At 46.7% G+C, this 17,110-nt stretch overlaps 2 protein-coding genes across 3 annotated transcripts in view; both read left to right on the top strand.

Moving 5' to 3' along the window:
- Window positions 1-8,144, top strand: part of LOC112620663 — a 37,748-nt gene extending 29,604 nt beyond the window's left edge. The window contains exon 3 of the mRNA XM_025379415.1: window positions 7,531-8,144. Within this exon, the coding sequence (XP_025235200.1) occupies window positions 7,531-7,551 (21 nt within the window). The 3' untranslated portion in view covers window positions 7,552-8,144. The remainder of the gene's footprint in view (window positions 1-7,530) is intronic.
- FAM220A (family with sequence similarity 220 member A) overlaps window positions 1-9,356 on the top strand; it is a 19,233-nt gene extending 9,877 nt beyond the window's left edge. For both annotated transcript variants that reach the window (XM_025378392.1, XM_025378393.1), the window contains exon 2: window positions 7,531-9,356. In XM_025378392.1, coding sequence (XP_025234177.1) covers window positions 7,612-8,391 — 780 coding nt within the window. In that variant the 5' untranslated portion in view covers window positions 7,531-7,611 and the 3' untranslated portion in view covers window positions 8,392-9,356. The remainder of the gene's footprint in view (window positions 1-7,530) is intronic.
- The last annotated feature ends 7,754 nt before the right edge of the window (window positions 9,357-17,110 follow it).

Below are 17,110 nucleotides of genomic sequence, written 5' to 3'. Positions count from 1 at the left end.
TTTTTTTTTTTTTTTTTTTTTTTTTTTTTTTTTTGAGACGGAGTCTGGCTCTGTCGCCCAGGCTGGAGTGCAGTGGCCGGATCTCAGCTCACTGCAAGCTCTGCCTCCCGGGTTCACGCCATTCTCCTGCCTCAGCCTCCCGAGTAGCTGGGACTACAGGCGCCCGCCACCTCGCCCGGCTAGTTTTTTTGGTACTTTTTAGTAGAGACGGGGTTTCACCGGGTTAGCCAGGATGGTCTCGATCTCCTGAACTCGTGATCCACCCGTCTCGGCCTCCCAAAGTGCTGGGATTACAGGCTTGAGCCACCACGCCCGGCCTGAAATCTTTTTGATAAGAGAATTAGTTTATTACTGAATACTAAAGTACTAGAAGAACTTCAGGGCACAGTTTATTCTATCATGATTGAATACATGATTACCTTATTAAATGAATGATTTTTTTCATGTTTCTGAGTTATAAAATAAGTGATTATTAACGGTACCTTATACTGCGTTAGTTTGCTAAGGAAAATGAAAAAAATAAAAAATGATACCTTATTTAAAGTAACACAATTCTACAAATGTTTCACCTTTCTGAATAATGCTAAATCCTTGTACAAGGACTTACTAAAAATGGTTAGAAACTAATTTTTCTGAGCGCTGTCCCATATTCTATGACCTGTTTTTCTTGAGAATTAAAATACTGGTTGGGTGCAGTGGCTCCCACCTGTAATCCCAGCACTTTGGGAGGCTGAGGCGGGCGGATCATCTGAGGTGAGGAGTTAGAGACCGGCTTGGCCAGCGTGGTGAAACCCCATCTCTACTCAAAATACAAAATTAATGGGCTGGCAAGGCTAGTCCCAAAGGGGAGAAGACACAGCTTAAACCAGCAGGGCCATGGTGGCATACACCTGTAGTCTCAGCTACTTGAGAGGCTGAAACAGGAGAGTCACTTGAGCGCGGGGAGCAGAGGCTGCAGTGAGCCGAGATTGCGCCACTGCATTTCAGCCTGGGCGAGACCGAGTGAGACTCCATCTCAAAAACAAAGAATTAAAATACCTATTTCAATATATATTGAAATATATTTAGGAATTCTTCCATTTAAGGAGAATGTTCATTCTTAGCACATTTTCACCAGCAAAATAAATGTAAGATTTGAAAGAATACGGCCAGGGATGGTGGCTCACGCCTGTAATTCCAGCACTTTGGGAGGCTGAGGTGGGTGGATCGCTTGAGCCCAGGAGTTCAAGACCAGCCTGGGACATGGCAAAACATTGTCTCTACAAAAAATACAAAAAATTAGCTGGGTGTGGTGGCACACACCTGTGGTTCCAGCTACTTGGGAGGCTAAGGTGAGGTGATGGGTCCCAAGCTTGAGGAAGTTGAGGCTGCAGTGAGCCATGATTGTGCCATTGCACTGTAGCATCTTTCTTTCTTTCTTTTTTTTGAGACGAAGTCTTGCTCTGTCTCTCAGGCAATGGTGCCATCTTGGCTCACGGCAGCCTCTGCTTCCTGGGTTCAAGTGATTCTCGTGTCTCAGCCTCCTGACTGACTAATAGCTGGGATTATAGGCACATGAAACCATACCCAGCTAATTTTTGTATTTTTAGTAGAGATGGGGTTTCACTGTGTTGGCCAGGCTGGTTTCAAACTCCTGACCTCAAGAGATCTGCCCGCCTTGGCCTCCCAAAGTATTGGGATTACAGGTGTGAGCCACCGTGCCTGGCCTGTAGTCTTTTATATGGCTCATATATATACAGCATTTTCTTTTCTTTTTCGAGTCTCAGTCTTGCTCTATTGCGTAGGCTGGAGTATAGTGGTATGATCACAGCTTACTGCAGCCTTGAGCTCCCAGGCTCAAGCAGTCCTTCCCCACCTCAGCCTCTCAAGTGACGGGGACTACAGGTGTGCACCACCACACCCAGTTAATACTTTTAATTTTTTTTTTTTTTTTGAGACAGAATATTGCTCTGTCGCCCAGGCTGGAGTGCAGTGGTGCTATCTTGGCTCACTGTAACCTCCACCTCCTGGGTTCAAACGATTCTCCTACCTCACCCTCCCGAGTAGCTGGGACCACAGGCACACACCACCATGCCTGTTAATTTTTGTATTTTTAGTAGAGACGGGGTTTCACCGTGTTGGCCAGGCTGATCTCAAACTCCTGTCCTCAAGTGATCCACCCGTCTTGGCCTCCCAAAATGCTGGGATTACAGGTGTGAGCCACTGCTCCCAGCCACTCTTTTAAATTTTTTTTGTAGAGACAGGGTCTTGCTGTGTTGCCCAGGCTGGTCTCAAACCCCTGGGCTCAAGCCATCCTTCTGTCTGTGCCTCCCAAAGTTTTGGGATTACAGGTGTGAGCCACTGCACCTGGCCTGGTTCAAATATATTTTAATGAATTACATAGAATAATGGTCACAATTCTATCAGTAAAAATTTTTGAGCATGTCCCACAAGATATATATAAGTATTCATAAAGTATATATTTTGCTCGCTCAGAATATGGCACATATTATAAAACATAGAAAATGTTAAAAGGGAGAAGAAAGAAGAATGAAATAGACCAAGACGTTCTAATATTTTCTCCCATATTAACAATGGCTAGGCTGGGTGCTGTGGCTCATACCTGTAGTCCCAACACTTTGAGAGGCTGAGGCAGGCAGATCACCTGAGGTCAGGAAGTCAAGACCAGGCTGGCCAACATGGCAAAACCCCATCTCTACTAAAAATACAAAAATTAAAATTAGCCAGGCATGGTGGTGGGTGCTTGTAATCCCAGCTACTCAGGAGGTTGAGGCAGGAGAATCGCTTGAACCCAGGAGGCGGAGGATGCAGTGAACCTAGATTGCACCATTGCACTCCAGCCTGGGCAACAAGAGTGAGACTCCATCTGAAAAAAAAAAAAAAAAAAAAAAAATTAGTTGCACACGGTGGTGTGGGTGCCTGTAATCCCAACAACTTGGGAGGCTGACACAGGAGAATCGCTTGAACTCAGGAGGCGGAGGTTGCAGTGAGCTGAGATTGCACCACTACGGTCCAGCCTGGGTGACAGAGTGAGACTCTGTCTCAAAAAATAAAAACCCTGGCCGGGCACAGTGGCTCACGCCTGTAATCCCACCACTTTGGGAGGCCAAGGTGGGCGGATCACCTGAGGTCAGGAGTTTGAGACCAGGCTGATCAACATGGAGAAACCCCGTTTCTACTAAAAATACAAAATTAGCCAGCCGTGGTGGCGCATGCCTGTAATCCCAGCTACGAAGGACGCTGAAGCAGGAGAATCAATTGAACCCAGAAGGTGGAGGTTGCGGGGAGTCGAGATCGTGCCATTGCACTCCAGCCTGGGCAACAAAGTGAAACTCCGTTTCAAAATAACTAACTAACTAACCAACCAGGCCGGGCGCGGTGGCTCACGCCTGTAATCCTAGCACTTTGGGAGGCCGAGGCAGGTGGATTGCCTGAGCTTAGGAGTTTGAGACCAGCCTGGGCAACTAGTGGAACCCCATCTCTACCAAAATACAAAAAATTAGCCAGATGTGGCAGTGTGCACCTGTAGTCCCAGCTACTCGGGAGGCTGAGGCAGGAGAATTGTTGAACCTGGGAGGCGGAGGTTGCAGTAAGCTGTGATCCTGCCACCGCACTCCAGTCTGGGTGACAGAGCAAGACTCCATCTCTTTAAAAAAAAAAAAAAGAAGTTGTTGGTGGCATTACCCCATTTTAACAACTCTGGACTAGAAGATTGTGTAAAGTTTTTCAGAGTTTCTATAGCTAATTATTTTGTGCAAGAAGCAGATGTGACCACTCTGTTTTGTTTGAGACATTCAACTCAGCTGGCTTCTTCTGGGACACTGAATTTTCCTGATATGCTTGGGGTCTTTCTCCTTGGTGTCTGTGGTGAGCCCGCCCCACCTGGTGTGTCTGTCTTGGTGTTCCTGGCCTTCTGTAGCACTTTCTGTCTTTGTCCCTTGACATGTTCTACCAGGGCCATCATTTTATCTACCTCTCAGAAGCTGGCGACTTCTGGATCTAGGTCCCCAGCTCTGACACCCGTCTTGAGCTAGGACTTTTATGACTCCAACTGCTTACCAAAGTTGCACAGTCAAACTCTGTGTGTCCCAGTCTGCACTTAACTTTCCTCTGGACCTGCTGCTGCTCCCATTTCCAGTTAATGACACTTTCATCACCCAGAATTGAAAGTCAGAAGCCTGTGAGTCTTCTTGCCTCCTTCTGCATTGAATCAGTCACCAACTTTATTCTTATTTTTAAATTTTTATTTATTTATTTGTTTGAGACAGAGTCTCGCTCTGTTGCCTAGGCTGGAGTGCAATGGCGCGATCTCAGGTCACTGCAACCTCTGCCTGTGGGGCTCAAGCTGTTCTCCTGCCTCACCCTCCCAAGTAGCAGGGACTACAGGCATGTGCCACCACACCCAGCTAATTTTTGTATTTTTAGTAGAGATGGGGTTTTACCATGTTGTTCAGGCTGGTCTTGAACTCCTGACCTCAGGTGATCCACCCATCTCGGCCTCCCAAAGTGCTGGGATTACAGGCCTGAGCCACTGCACCCAGCCAGTCAACAACTTTTTAAAAATACTTTAGCAAGGCATGGTGATACACACCTGTAATCCCAACTACTTGGGAGGCTGACGCGGGAGGATCACTTAAGAGGCCAGGAGTTCGAGACCACTCTGGGCAACACGGGGAGACCCTGTCTCTACCAAAAAAAACCCCAAAAACCTGTTCAATTCACCCACTTGGATCTCTTCGAATTGCACTTTCCTTTCTTGCTCTAGAGCTTTGTGATAAACTTCCGTTCCTGCTCTGATTAAAAAAAATTTGCCAGGTGTGGTGGTGCCTGCCTGTAGTACCAGCGACACAGGAGGCTGAGTTAGGAGGATTGCTTGAGCCCAGAAGTTCAGGGCTGCAGTGAGTTGTGATCATGCCATTGTCCTCCAGCCTGGGTGGCAGAGTGAGACCTTGTCTCAAAAACAACAACAATATGAAACTTCAGTCTGTCCCTCCTTATGATCACAGCCTTCTTTCTTTTTCCTGCTGTATGGAATAGCTTCCTAACTGGTGTGTCTATTCTGAACCATCTCCAGTCTGTCTATCACAGTGCAGCCAGAATAATTCATCTGAAATGCAAATCCAACCATCCTGTCCTTGCTGAAGCTTCCCGGCTAGCTCCCATCACCGGCTCCCTGTGACATGGCCCAGGGCCTCTTTCTCTAAACTCTCCCTGCTTTCTCCTTCAGCCTCCAATAATAATTGCATCCTTCATTTTCTCCCCAGTGTTTTTTATTTATTTGTTTTTTATTTGAGATGGAGTCTTGTTCTGTTGCCAGGCTGGAGTGCAGTGGTGGGATCTTGGCTCACTGCAACCTCCGCCTCCCGAGTTCACACAATTCTCTTGCTTCAGCCTCCCTAGTAGATGGGATTACAGGCATCTGCTACCGCGCCTGGCTAAGTTTTGTATTTTTAGTAGAGACAGGGTTTCACCATGTTGACCAGGCTCGTCTCGAACTCCTGACCTCATGATTCACCCGTCTTGGCCTCCCAAAGTGCTGGGATTACAGGCATGAGCCACTGTGCCTGGCCAAAATTTACAACAAATCTTAATGCAATTATACATCCATGTAGCATCAAGAGTCTCTTAGTTCCATAAGATTAGAGAAACAGCAGTTTCCTACCTGCATTTCTCCATCCCCATCAGCCACTTTCAGCTGTAGCTGATCCTTTCAGTGTTGCTGCTTTTTAATTTTAATTTTTTTTTTTTTTTTTGAGACAGGGTCTGACTCCATCGCCCAGGTCAGAGGGCAGTGACTCGATCTCAGCTCACTGCAACCTCTGCCTCCCAGGCTTAAGCGATCTTCCCACATCAGCCTCCTGAGAATCTGGGACTATAGCTGCTGAATTTACAGGTGTGAGCCACCACGCCTGGCTGAGGGTGGGAGTGATTTTTAAGTGAACACATCATGTGTCAAAATTAGATTTAATTTGTCACTTAATAAGGAAACTAATATGATGTTATAACCAGTTTAAAGGAAAATTCAGGGAACACTCAAAAGTGAATTTACAGATAGATGTAAAGCTGGCCAGTATCCATAGGGCAGTGATCAGTACATTCCATGAGACTCATTAGTCTAATGAAACTAATCAGATTGTTTTCTTTGGACAGGAACTTGTTTGCCTTACTCTTAAGGTTTTTGGCAAATGACAGAGTTGTAAAGCAACTCAGAGACAATGAAGGTGCTGGTCCCGATAAAATTACATAACCCGAAGGATGCACTGGGTAGCATGCCCAATCATCGAATTTTTTTGTTCATTTCAAAGCCTTTTTGCAATTTTTTTTTTTTTTTTCCCTGAGATGGAGTCTCGTTATCTTGCCCAGGCTGGAGTGCAGTGGCATGATCTCAGCTCACTGCAACTTCCACCTCCTGGGTTCAAGCGATTTTCCCACCTCAGCCTCCTGAGTAGCTGGGATTACAAACGCCTACCACCATACCCAGCTAATTTCACTTGGCCAACATGGTGAAATGTCATCTCTACTAAAAATACAAAAACCAAATTACCTGGGTGTGGTAGCAGGCACCTGTAATCCCAGCTACTCGGAAAGCTAAGGCAGGAGAATCACCCAAACCCGAGAGGTGGAGGTTGCAGTGAGCCGAGATCGTGCCGTTGCACTCCAGCCTAGGCAACAAGAGCGAAACACGGTCTCAAAAAAAAAAAAAAAAGAAAAACTCTATTATTTGCTAATTTGAGGGTGGGGAACTAAGCCCACAAAATGTTCTCTACCAGGCCGGGCGTGGTGGCTCACTCCTGTCATCTCAGTACTTTGGGAGGCCGAGGCGGGTGGATCATGAGGTCAGGAGATCAAGACCATCCCAGCTAACTTGGTGAAACCTCATCTCTACTAAAAATACAAAAAACTAGCGGGCGTGGTGGCACGCGCCTGTCACCCAGCGTGGGCGACAGAGCAAGACTCTGTCTCAAAAAAAAACCAAAAACCATAAATATGGCCGGGCGTGGTGGCTCACACCTATAATCCCAGCACTTTGGGATGCTGAGGCGGGTGGATCACTTGAGGTCAGGAGTTCAAAACCAGCTTTACCAATATGGTGAAACCCTATGGAGACTGTCCTAAAGATCTTAGTGTTTGTTAGGAAATATTTGGTGGGTGTAGATGCTCTTAAGACCCATATGTCGGCCGGGCGTGGTGGCTCACGCCTGTAATCCCAGCACTTTGGGAGGCCGAGGCAGGCGGATCACCTGAGGTCAGGAGTTAAGAGACCAGCCTGACCAACATGGCGAAACCCCGTCTCTACTAAAAATACAAAAATCAGCTGGGTGTGGTGGCAAGCGCCTATAATCGCAGCTACTTGGGAGGCTGAGGCGAGAGAATCGCTTGAACCTGGAAGGTGGTGGTTGCAGTGAGCCGAGATCGCACCACTGCACTCCAGCCTGGGTGACAGAGCGAGACTCCGTCTCAAAAAAAAAAAAAAAAAAAAAAGACCCATATGTCTTCATTTTAGAACTTAAATTTGATTCCCTTTCCTAGGTTCATATTGAGATCCATTGAAGGCCCTCCCGGACTGACGAAGGCGTGACCTCAGGCCCACCGCATCCAAGAACACGAAGCATGAGGGACAGAAGGGGGTCCCTCGGCACCTGCCTGGCACAAGTGCAGCAGGCCGGAGGAGGTGACTCGAACAAACTGTCATACAGCCTTAAGAAAAGAATGCCGACGGAGGGCCTTTGGCCTGCAGATGCACCCTCCTGGATGAATAAGCCTGTGGTTGATGGAAATTCACAGAGTGAGGCATTATCACTGGAAATGAGAAAGGATCCGAGCGGGGCTGGCCTCTGGCTTCACAGTGGTGGCCCAGTGCTTCCATACGTGAAAGAATCAGTAAGAAGAAATCCAGCCTCAGCAGCCACTCGGAGCACAGCCGTGGGTTTGCTCCCTGCTCCAACAGAGTGTTTTGCTCAGGTGGCCTGCAGTGGTGTTGAAGCTCTGGAGCGGGACTGGCTTGGAGGAGGGGCCAGGACCACCGACGGCCACAGAGGACAGTGCCCCAAAGGAGAGCCTCGGGTGTCACGACTGCTACGCCATCAAAAACTGCCGGAAATGGGAAGTTTTCAGGATGACCCACCAAGTGCTCTTCCCAAGGGTCTGGGCTCTGAGTTGGAACCCTCTTGCCTGCACTCCGTCCTGTCTGCAACACTGCACGCGTGTCCCGAAGTGCTCCTGAATGATGAGACAAAACGAGTTTTCCTTGACCGTTTAAAGCCCATGTTTTCAAAGCAAACGATGGAATTCAAGAAAATGCTTAAAAACACCTCGGATGGTCTGCAGATAACACTGGGGTTACTGGCTCTGCAACCTTTTGAATTAGCGAATTCATTATGCCATAGTTAAGGTACAAGCAGAACAATACAAATAGATTAATTTTAAGAGTTGTCTTAGAATGATTTCTTTCGCAGTAAGTCTGGATGCAAACTGTGCAGCCCTTAGGTTCCTGCTGTAGTTTGTACGACCCGGCAGACTTAAAATAAATTGAGTTTAAATTCAAAGCCGGTTGATGCGGAAGGACATTTTTTAGCATGTGTTAAATTGTGCTTTAAAAGACTTATAAAGAGTTGGGAAACATTTCAGGAGATGATCATAGCCTGTATAAGTATCAGATTAGAACATACGGATTTACCATGAAGTTCTGTCTTCAACACCCATTCTAAAGGGCTACTGTCCCAAATCCTGTGTGTCCCTTCGGCTTGTCGATCACCCAATGGAAATGGACACTCGTAAAGTCTACACCGCTGTACTTGGCGTTAAATCTTGTTGAATTTGTGGTAAGCTGTTATCATTTCTACATTTTGTAGAATGATTTTGGTCTGCAGCAACATTCGATCTCACTTCTCACACCCCTTTCCTTCCACTTGAAATGCAATGTAGACAGAGGCCCTGTGGTGAAAGTTGCAATATTAAGTTTACCTTTAGAAGATCCCTTCTCAAACTCGGAACCCTGGCAGTGTTACCTTAAACAAGAATGAGCTCGGGGAAAAAAGTAACACAGTTACAGAGAGGCAAATCGAGTTATTTCCCTCATTAAAAGTTTCCCAGATTCTAGGAATTGCAGTATCTTGTAACCTAAAAATTTTCCAGTTGACTTCTTTTGTTGTCTGTTGATGACTTTAATAAAGGTCATTTAAGGGCGTAAGTTTTTAAAGACTCCCAAAGTGAGACTTAACCATTTTCGGGATTATTGATTGCATATACCAGTTTATGTTGTGTGCTGAATTACTATGCCATGTGCTATTTTAGTGTTTGGGGAAAATGAAAAATAAAATTTGTTCTTTAGCTTAATAAATATGTCTTATTTTATATGTGTGGTCTTGGTTCTTCTTGTGTTTTTATTAATGCCGTTGTCGTCCTGATAGTTTTTATTATTTGAGACAGGGTCTTGCTCTGGCACCCAGGCTGGAGTGCAGTGGTGTGATCATAGCTTACTATAACCTTGAAATCCTGGGCTCCAGTGATCCTCCACCTCAGCCACCTAAGTCGCTAGGACTACAGTTGCTTGCCACTGTGGACTTTTTTTTTTTTTGAGACGGAGTCTTGCTCTGTCGCCCAGGCATGCAGTGGGCGTGATCTTGGCTCACTGCAAGCTCCACCCCCCCGGAGCCATTCCCCTGCCTCAGCCTCCCAAGTAACTGGGACTACAGACGCTCCCCACCACGCTGGCTAATTTTTTGTATTTTTTAGTAGAGACGTGGTTTCACCGTGTCAGCCAGGATGGTCTCAATCTCCTGACTTCGTGATCTGCCCACCATGGCCTCCCAAAGTGCGGGGATTACAGGCATGAGCCACCGCCACCTTTTTTTTTTTTTTTTTTTTGAGATGGAGTTTCACTCTAGTTGCCCAGGCTGGAGTGGAATGGCATGATCTCAGCTCACTGCAACCTCCGCCTCCCGGATTCGAGTGATTCTCCTGCCTCAGTCTCCCGAGTAGCTGGGATTACAGGTGCCTGCCACCATGCCCAACTAATTTTTGTATTTGCAGTAGAGATGGGGTTTCACCATGTTGGTCTGGCTGATCTCGAACTCCTGACCTCAGGTGATCCACCTGCCTAGGCCTCCCAGAGTGCTGGGATTACAGTTGTGAGCCACTGCATCCAACCCCCTAATATATATTTTTTTAAACATCAAGGTAGGTTGCCAATAAACAAGATTAGAAGCAGAGCTTGAAAAACAAAATATAAAGCTAGACCGGAACTCAACTGTCACTCTGCTCCCAGGAAACAATGAAGTCGTGCCTTGTGAACCTTTCGGTTGGTGCTCAGAGTCCCAAAGAAAAAGTCCTTATGAGACAAACCATCTCCTTCTAATCTAAGTGGCACTGCCTTGGTGGGGCATTTAAAACCCTGCTGAATAGCCATGCCCTTTTAGTGTCACTGTGATCGATTGCAAAGTGAGATGAGGACACTTTTAAGTGTTGTAAAATAGAGAATGTTTTCTTGTCAAGTCCTCCTTTTACTTCCCTTTTTTTTGAGACGGAGTCTCGCTCTGTTGCCCAGGCTGGAGTGCAGTGGCGCAATCTCGGCTCACTGCAAGGTCCGCCTCCCGGGTTCACGCCATTCTCCTGCCTCAGCCTCCCGAGTAGCTGGGACTACAGGCGCCCGCCACCACGCCTGGCTAATTTTTTTTTTTTTTGGTATCTTTAGTAGAGATGGGGTTTCACCGTGTTAGCCAAGATGGTCTTGATCTCCTGACCTCGTGATCCACCCGCATCAGCCTCCCAAAGGGCTGGGATTACAGGCATGAGCCACTGTCCCTAGCCTTTTCTTTTCTTTTCTTTTCTTTTTTTGAGACTGAGTTTTGCTCTTGTTTCCCAGGCTGCAGTGCAATGATGCGATCTCGGCTTACTGCAACCTCTGCCTCCCAGGTTCAAGCGATTCTCCTGCCTCAGCCTCCCAAGCAGCTGGGATTACAGGCATGCACCACCATGCCTGGCTAATTTTGTATTTTTAGTAGAGACGGGGTTTCTCCATGTTGGCCAGGCTGGTCTCAAACGCTCTACCTCAGGTGGTCTGCCCACCTTGACCTCCCAAAGTGCTGGGATTACAGGCATAAGCCACCTCGCCCGGCCTTCCTTTTTTTAAAAAACGAAGTTTACTTCGGGATTGAACTTTCCATGACCCACCAACTGTTTTTATTTCCTTTGTTTTGTAGGTTGCAAGTATACGTATGTTCAGCCAATTGCAAAAAGTACAGAATTCCTTATTAAGCATCCAGTGATATATTAATAAATTTTTTACAGTTTTTTTTTTTTTTTGAGAGACAAAGTCTCACTATGTTGCTTAGGCTGGTCTTGACTCCTGGCCTCAAGCAATCCTCCTGCCTCAGCCCCCAAAGTGCTAAGATTACAGGCATGAACCACCACATCCAGGCTGACACGCTTTCGTATTGTGATGTTAAAATACGGTGTGCATGCTGGGGATGGTGGCTCACACCTGTAGTCCCAGCACTTTAGGAGGTTGAGGTGGGTGGATCACCTGAGGTTGGGAGTTCGAGACCAGCCTGACGAACATGGCAAAACCATGTCTCTAATAAAAATACAAAAATTAGCCGGGGCGTGATGGTGGGCGCCTGTAATTCCAGCTACTTGGGAGGCTGAGACAAGAGAATCACTTGAACCCAGGAGGCAGAAGTTGCAGTGAGCCGAGATCACGCCATTGCTCTCCAGCCTGGGCAAGAAGAGTGAAACTCTGTCTCAAAAACGAAACAAAAAAATCCTGCACTTTACATGCATTTTCCTTTTTCTTTGTTTCTTTTTTTTTTTTTTTTTTTTGAGACAGAATCTTGCTCTGTTGCCCAGGCTGGAGTGCACACATGGTATGATCTCGGCTCACTGCAGTCTCTGCCTTTTGGGTTCAAGCAATTATCTTGCCTCAGCCTCCCAAGTAGCTGGGATTACAGGTGTATGCCGCCACTCCCAGCTAATTTTTGTATTTTTAGTAGAGATGGGGTTTCACCATGTTGGCCAGGATGGTCTCGATCTCGTGACCTTGTGATCTGCCCGCCTCGGCCTCCCAAAATGCTGGGATTACAGGCATGAGCCACCGAGCCTGGCTGAAAAAAATTGTAATACATTTACCTGAACAGTATGTATGAAGTCAGAGATGGAAACTGCCAGTGAGGGGTAGAAGTTTTGAAACACACCCTGTTCAATGGATAATATATTCAACATAAAAACTCAAAAATGAGAAGCCTAAGTAAGATTTGATTCTTATTAAATGAGTTTAATGGCTGCTCCTACTTGGCTCTCCTTTGTTTCCAGAATGTTCTCTCTCTTTTCTCCAAACATTTTATGTTTATCAAAACTTGATGGCTGGGCTTGGTGGCTCATGCCTGTAATCCCAGGACTTTGGGAGAGGAGGACTGCTTGAGTCCAGGAGTTGGAGACCAGCCTGGACAACATAGCGAGAACCCCACTTCTACAAAAAATTTAAAAATTAGCTGGGCATGGTGGCGCATGTCAATCGTCCCAGCTACACAGACAGCTGAGGCAGGAGGATCTCTTGAGCCCAGGAGCTTGAGGCTGCAGTGAGCTATGATCACACCACTGCACTCCAGCCTGGTGACAGAGACTCAGTCTCAGGAAACTAAAAAATAATAAAAAATAAAAAACCTTCATTAATCAGATAAATTTTAAAAACATCTCACGGCTGGGCGCAGTGGTGCATGCCTGTAATCCCAGGACTTTGGGAGGCCGAGGTGGGTGGATCACCTGAAGTCAGGAGTTTGAGACCAGTGATACCCCGTCTCTACTAAAAATGCAAAATTAGCCAGGTGTGGTGGTGCACACCTGTAATCCCAGCCACTCGGGAGGCTGAGGCATGAGAATTGCTTGAACTGAGGAGGCGGAGGTTGCAGTGAGCTGAGATTGGGCCATTGTACCCCAGCCTGGGCAACAAAAGTGAAACTCTGGGGACCAGGCACGGTGGCTCACGCCTGTAATCCCAGCACTTTGGGAGGCCAAGGCGGGTGGATCACCTGAGGTCAGGGATTTGAGACCAGCCCGACCAACATGGTGAAACCCTATCTCTACTAAAAAATACAAAAATTAGCTGGGCATAGTGGCGCATGACTGTAATCCCCGTTACTCAGGAGGCTGAGGCAGGAGAATCGCTTGAACTTGTGAGGCGGAGGTTGCAGTGAGCCGAGATCGCGCCATTGTACTCTAGCCTGGGCAAAACAGCAAGACCCTGTCTCAAAAAAAAAAATCTGACTACTTTCATTTGCCCTTTAAGCCCTACAAACCAGTCATTGAGTGCTGTAGTCTGTATGAGAAACATTTGGAAAAGATTTTCTTTTTTTTTTTTTTTTTTTTTTGAGACAGAGTCTCGCTCTGCCGCCCAGGCTGGAGTGCAGTGGCCGGGTCTCAGCTCGCTGCAAGCTCCGCCTCCTGGGTTTACGCCATTCTCCTGCCTCAGCCTCCCGAGTAGCTGGGACTACAGGCGCCCGCCACCTCGCCCAGCTAGTTTTTTGTATTTTTTAGTAGAGACGGGGTTTCACCGTGTTAGCCAGGATGGTCTCGATCTCCTGACCTCGTGATCCGCCCGTCTCGGCCTCCCAAAGTGCTGGGATTACAGGCTTGAGCCACCGCGCCCGGCCTGGAAAAGATTTTCAAAGGTGCTTGCTTAGGAATGGTAAACTTCATAAGATAATTTTTTTTTTTTTCCTGCAATCAGTAGTCTTGCTTTATCGAGGTATATCAAGACTTTTAACAAAGTGTTTTGGTTGAGTTCGGAGGGCATGTTCCAGGTGGACTGTTGTGTCTGAGAAGTCCTTGAGTGTGATGCTTTCTTATTTTATTGCATTTTGTTTTGTTTTATTTTATTTTAGACAGGGTCTTGCTCTGTCACCCAGACTGGAGTGCAGTGTCACGATCTCGGCTCACTGCAACCTCTGCCTCTCGGGTTCATGCAATTCTCATGCCTCAGCCTCCTAAGTAGCTGGGATTATAGATTCCCCACCATGCCCAGTTAATTTTTGTATTTTTAGTAGAGACGGGGTTTCGCCATGTTGACCAATCTGGTCTGGAATTCCTGACCTCAAGTGATCCGCCTGTCTTGGTCTCCCAAAGTGCTGGGATTAGAGGCATGAGCCACCTCACCCGAATGTGTGTATATATATAGTATTTTTTTGCCCAGGTTGCTGCTGCCTCAGCCTCCTAAAGTGCTGAGATTACAGGCATGAGTGCCACTGCGCCTGGCTTGCTTTTAGTTTTTTTTTTAAGGCAGTGAACTTAACCTGTTTTCTTTTTCCTTGTTTGCCTCCTAAGAGTTCTGATTCTGGGCAGTGCATAACTGACTCACACCTGGAATCCCAGCACTTTGGGAGGCAGAGGCAGGTGGATTACTTGAGCTCAGGAGTTCTAGGCCAGCCTGGGCAACCTAGCAAGACCATCTCTACAAAAACACAAAAAATTAGCTGGGTGTGGTGGTGTGCATCTGTAGTTCTGGCTACTCAGGAGATTGAGGGAGGATCACTTGGGCCTGGGAGATTGAGGCTGCAGTGAACTGTGATTACACCACTGCACTCCTGTCTGGGTGGCAAGGAGAGACCCTATCTCAAAAACACCCCCAAAAACCCCATAAAGAGTTCTGATTCTGCTCTAAGAAAAAAAAAAATCAGTAATTTGAAGATTACTAAGTAGGCTCTGTTTTTTTTGTTCGTTTGTTTTTTGAGACAGAGTCTCGATCTGTCGCCCAGGCTGGAGTGTAGTGGCGTGATCCCAGCTCACCGCAACCTCTGCATCCTGAGTTCAAGCGATTTTCCTGCTTCAGCCTCCTGAGTAGCTGGGACTACAGATGCCCGCCACCATGCCCGGCTAATTTTTGTATTTTTAGTAGAGACAGGGTTTCACCATGTTGGCCAGGCTGGTCTTGAACTCCTGATCTCAGGTGGTCCACCCACCTTAGCTTCCCAAAGTGCTGGGATTACAGATCTGAACCATTGTGCCCGGCTGGCTTATCTTATATTATACTTCGATTTACCAGCACTCCACTGCGGCTTATTTTCAGTGACTTGGAGAAAGATATCTATGCTCCTGGTAAATTGCATAGCTGCCTCTTTTCAGTGGAGGTCTCAGATGCCTGGAAACATCTAGGTCTTTGTAGGACACCTAAGGGGGATATCATACCCAGAACATAGGTACAGACTTACGAGTCCATGTAGGAAAAGCACGGTTTCTTGGGTTTTCTGGTTTTTTTTTTTTTTTTTTTTTTACAGGGAGTCTTGCTCTGTTACCCAGGCTGGAGTGCGGTGGCACGATCTTGGCTCACTGCAAACTCCGCCTCCCAGGTTCAAGCGATTCTCCTGCCTCAGCCTCCTGAGTAGCTCGGATTACAGGCGCTAGCCACCATGCCTGGCTAATTTTTGTATTTTTAGTAGAGACGGGGTTTCACTGTGTTGGTCAGGCTGGTCTTGAACTCCTGACCTCGTGATCTGCTGGCCTCAGCCTCCCAAAGTGCTGGGATTACAGGCACAAGCCACCGCACCTGGCCCTGTTTCTGTTTTTCAGAAAAGGTCTTGCTCCATTGCCCAGGTTGGAGTGCAGTGGTGCAATCATAGCTCCTGAGTTCAAGTGATCCTCCTACTTCAGCCTCCTGAGTAGCTGGGACTACAGATATGCACCACCACACCCCAGTAACTTTTTAATTTTTTGTAGGAATGGGGTTTCACTGTGTTGCCCAGGCTGGTCTCCAACTCCTGAGCTCAAACAATCTGCCTGCCTCAGCCTCCCAAAGTGCTGGGATTACAGGTGTGAGCCACCACACCTGGCCAGAAAGCACTATTTCTTTTCACACTCCCACCTTCCAAGACTTGATAATGACTCATACTTGTTCAGGAAAACCTATTATGTGAGGGTGAGCTGAGAAAATAGGGGAGTTTGGTTGATTTTAAATGCAGGTGCTTTGTTCCATGTTTAATTCATCTAGAAATTGAGAATGCGGTTGTAGGAGAACAGTGCTTTTTGGCTTTGTGTTGTGGTGCCTTCGGGAAAGTGGGAGGAGTAGGTTAAGTTGCAGGCAGGTTCATTGTGAAATAAATGTTCACATTTCCTACACCACGGTGTAAAAGCAAGGTTTGGCAAATACGTGAATTTAAAAATGTTTAAAAATTTGGAATTTATTGGCCGGGCCCGGTGGCTCAAGCCTGTAATCCCAGCACTTTGGAAGGCCGAGACGGGCGGATCATGAGTTCAGGAGATCGAGACCATCCTGGCTAACACGGTGAAACCCCGTCTCTACTAAAATACAAAAAATATTAGCCGGGCGAGGTGGCGGGCGCCTGTACTCCCAGCTACTCGGGAGGCTGAGGCAGGAGAATGGCGTGAACCCGGGAGGTGGGGCTTGCAGTGAGCTGAGATCCGGCCACTGCACTCCAGCCTGGGCAACAGAGCCAGACTCCGTCTCAAAAAAAAAAAAATTTGGAATTTCCATTAAAATCAACTTCTCCTGGCTGGGGAGGGCGGCTTATGCCTGTAGTCCCAGCATTTTGGGAGGCTGAGGAGGGAGGATCGCTTGAGGCCAGGAGTTCGAGACCAGCCAGAGCAACATAGGGAGACCCCCCCCATCTCTTTTAATTATTATTAACTAACTTATTTATTTATTTATGAGATAGAGTTTCACTCTTGCCGCCCAGGCTGGAATGCAGTGGCATGATCTCAGCTCACTGCAACCTCCGCCTCCTGGGTTCAAGTGATTCTCCTGCCTTAGCCTCCTGAGTAGCTGGGATGATAGGCATGCGCCACCACGCCTGGCTCATTTTTTTGTATATTTAGTGGAGATGGGGTTTCACCATGTTGACCAGGTCGGTCTTGAACTCCTGATGTCAAGTGATCCCCCGCCTTGGCCTCTCAAAGTGCTGGGATTACAGGTGTGAGCCACCGCACCCAGCCTAATAATGCTTATTTTTGAAGCGATACAGGCATATATATATATATAAAATATATATAATATTATATATAATATATTATTATATATAATATATAATATATTATTATAATATAATATATTATAATATTTTATATTATATATTATATATTATATATTTTATATTATATATAATTA

The sequence above is a fragment of the Theropithecus gelada genome, chromosome 3 (genome assembly GCF_003255815.1).
Source record: "Theropithecus gelada isolate Dixy chromosome 3, Tgel_1.0, whole genome shotgun sequence".
In the NCBI taxonomy this organism is placed as follows: Eukaryota; Metazoa; Chordata; class Mammalia; order Primates; family Cercopithecidae; genus Theropithecus; species Theropithecus gelada.
The sequence above is the reverse complement of the archived record's forward strand: the minus strand, read 5'-3'. Positions and strand labels throughout refer to the sequence as shown.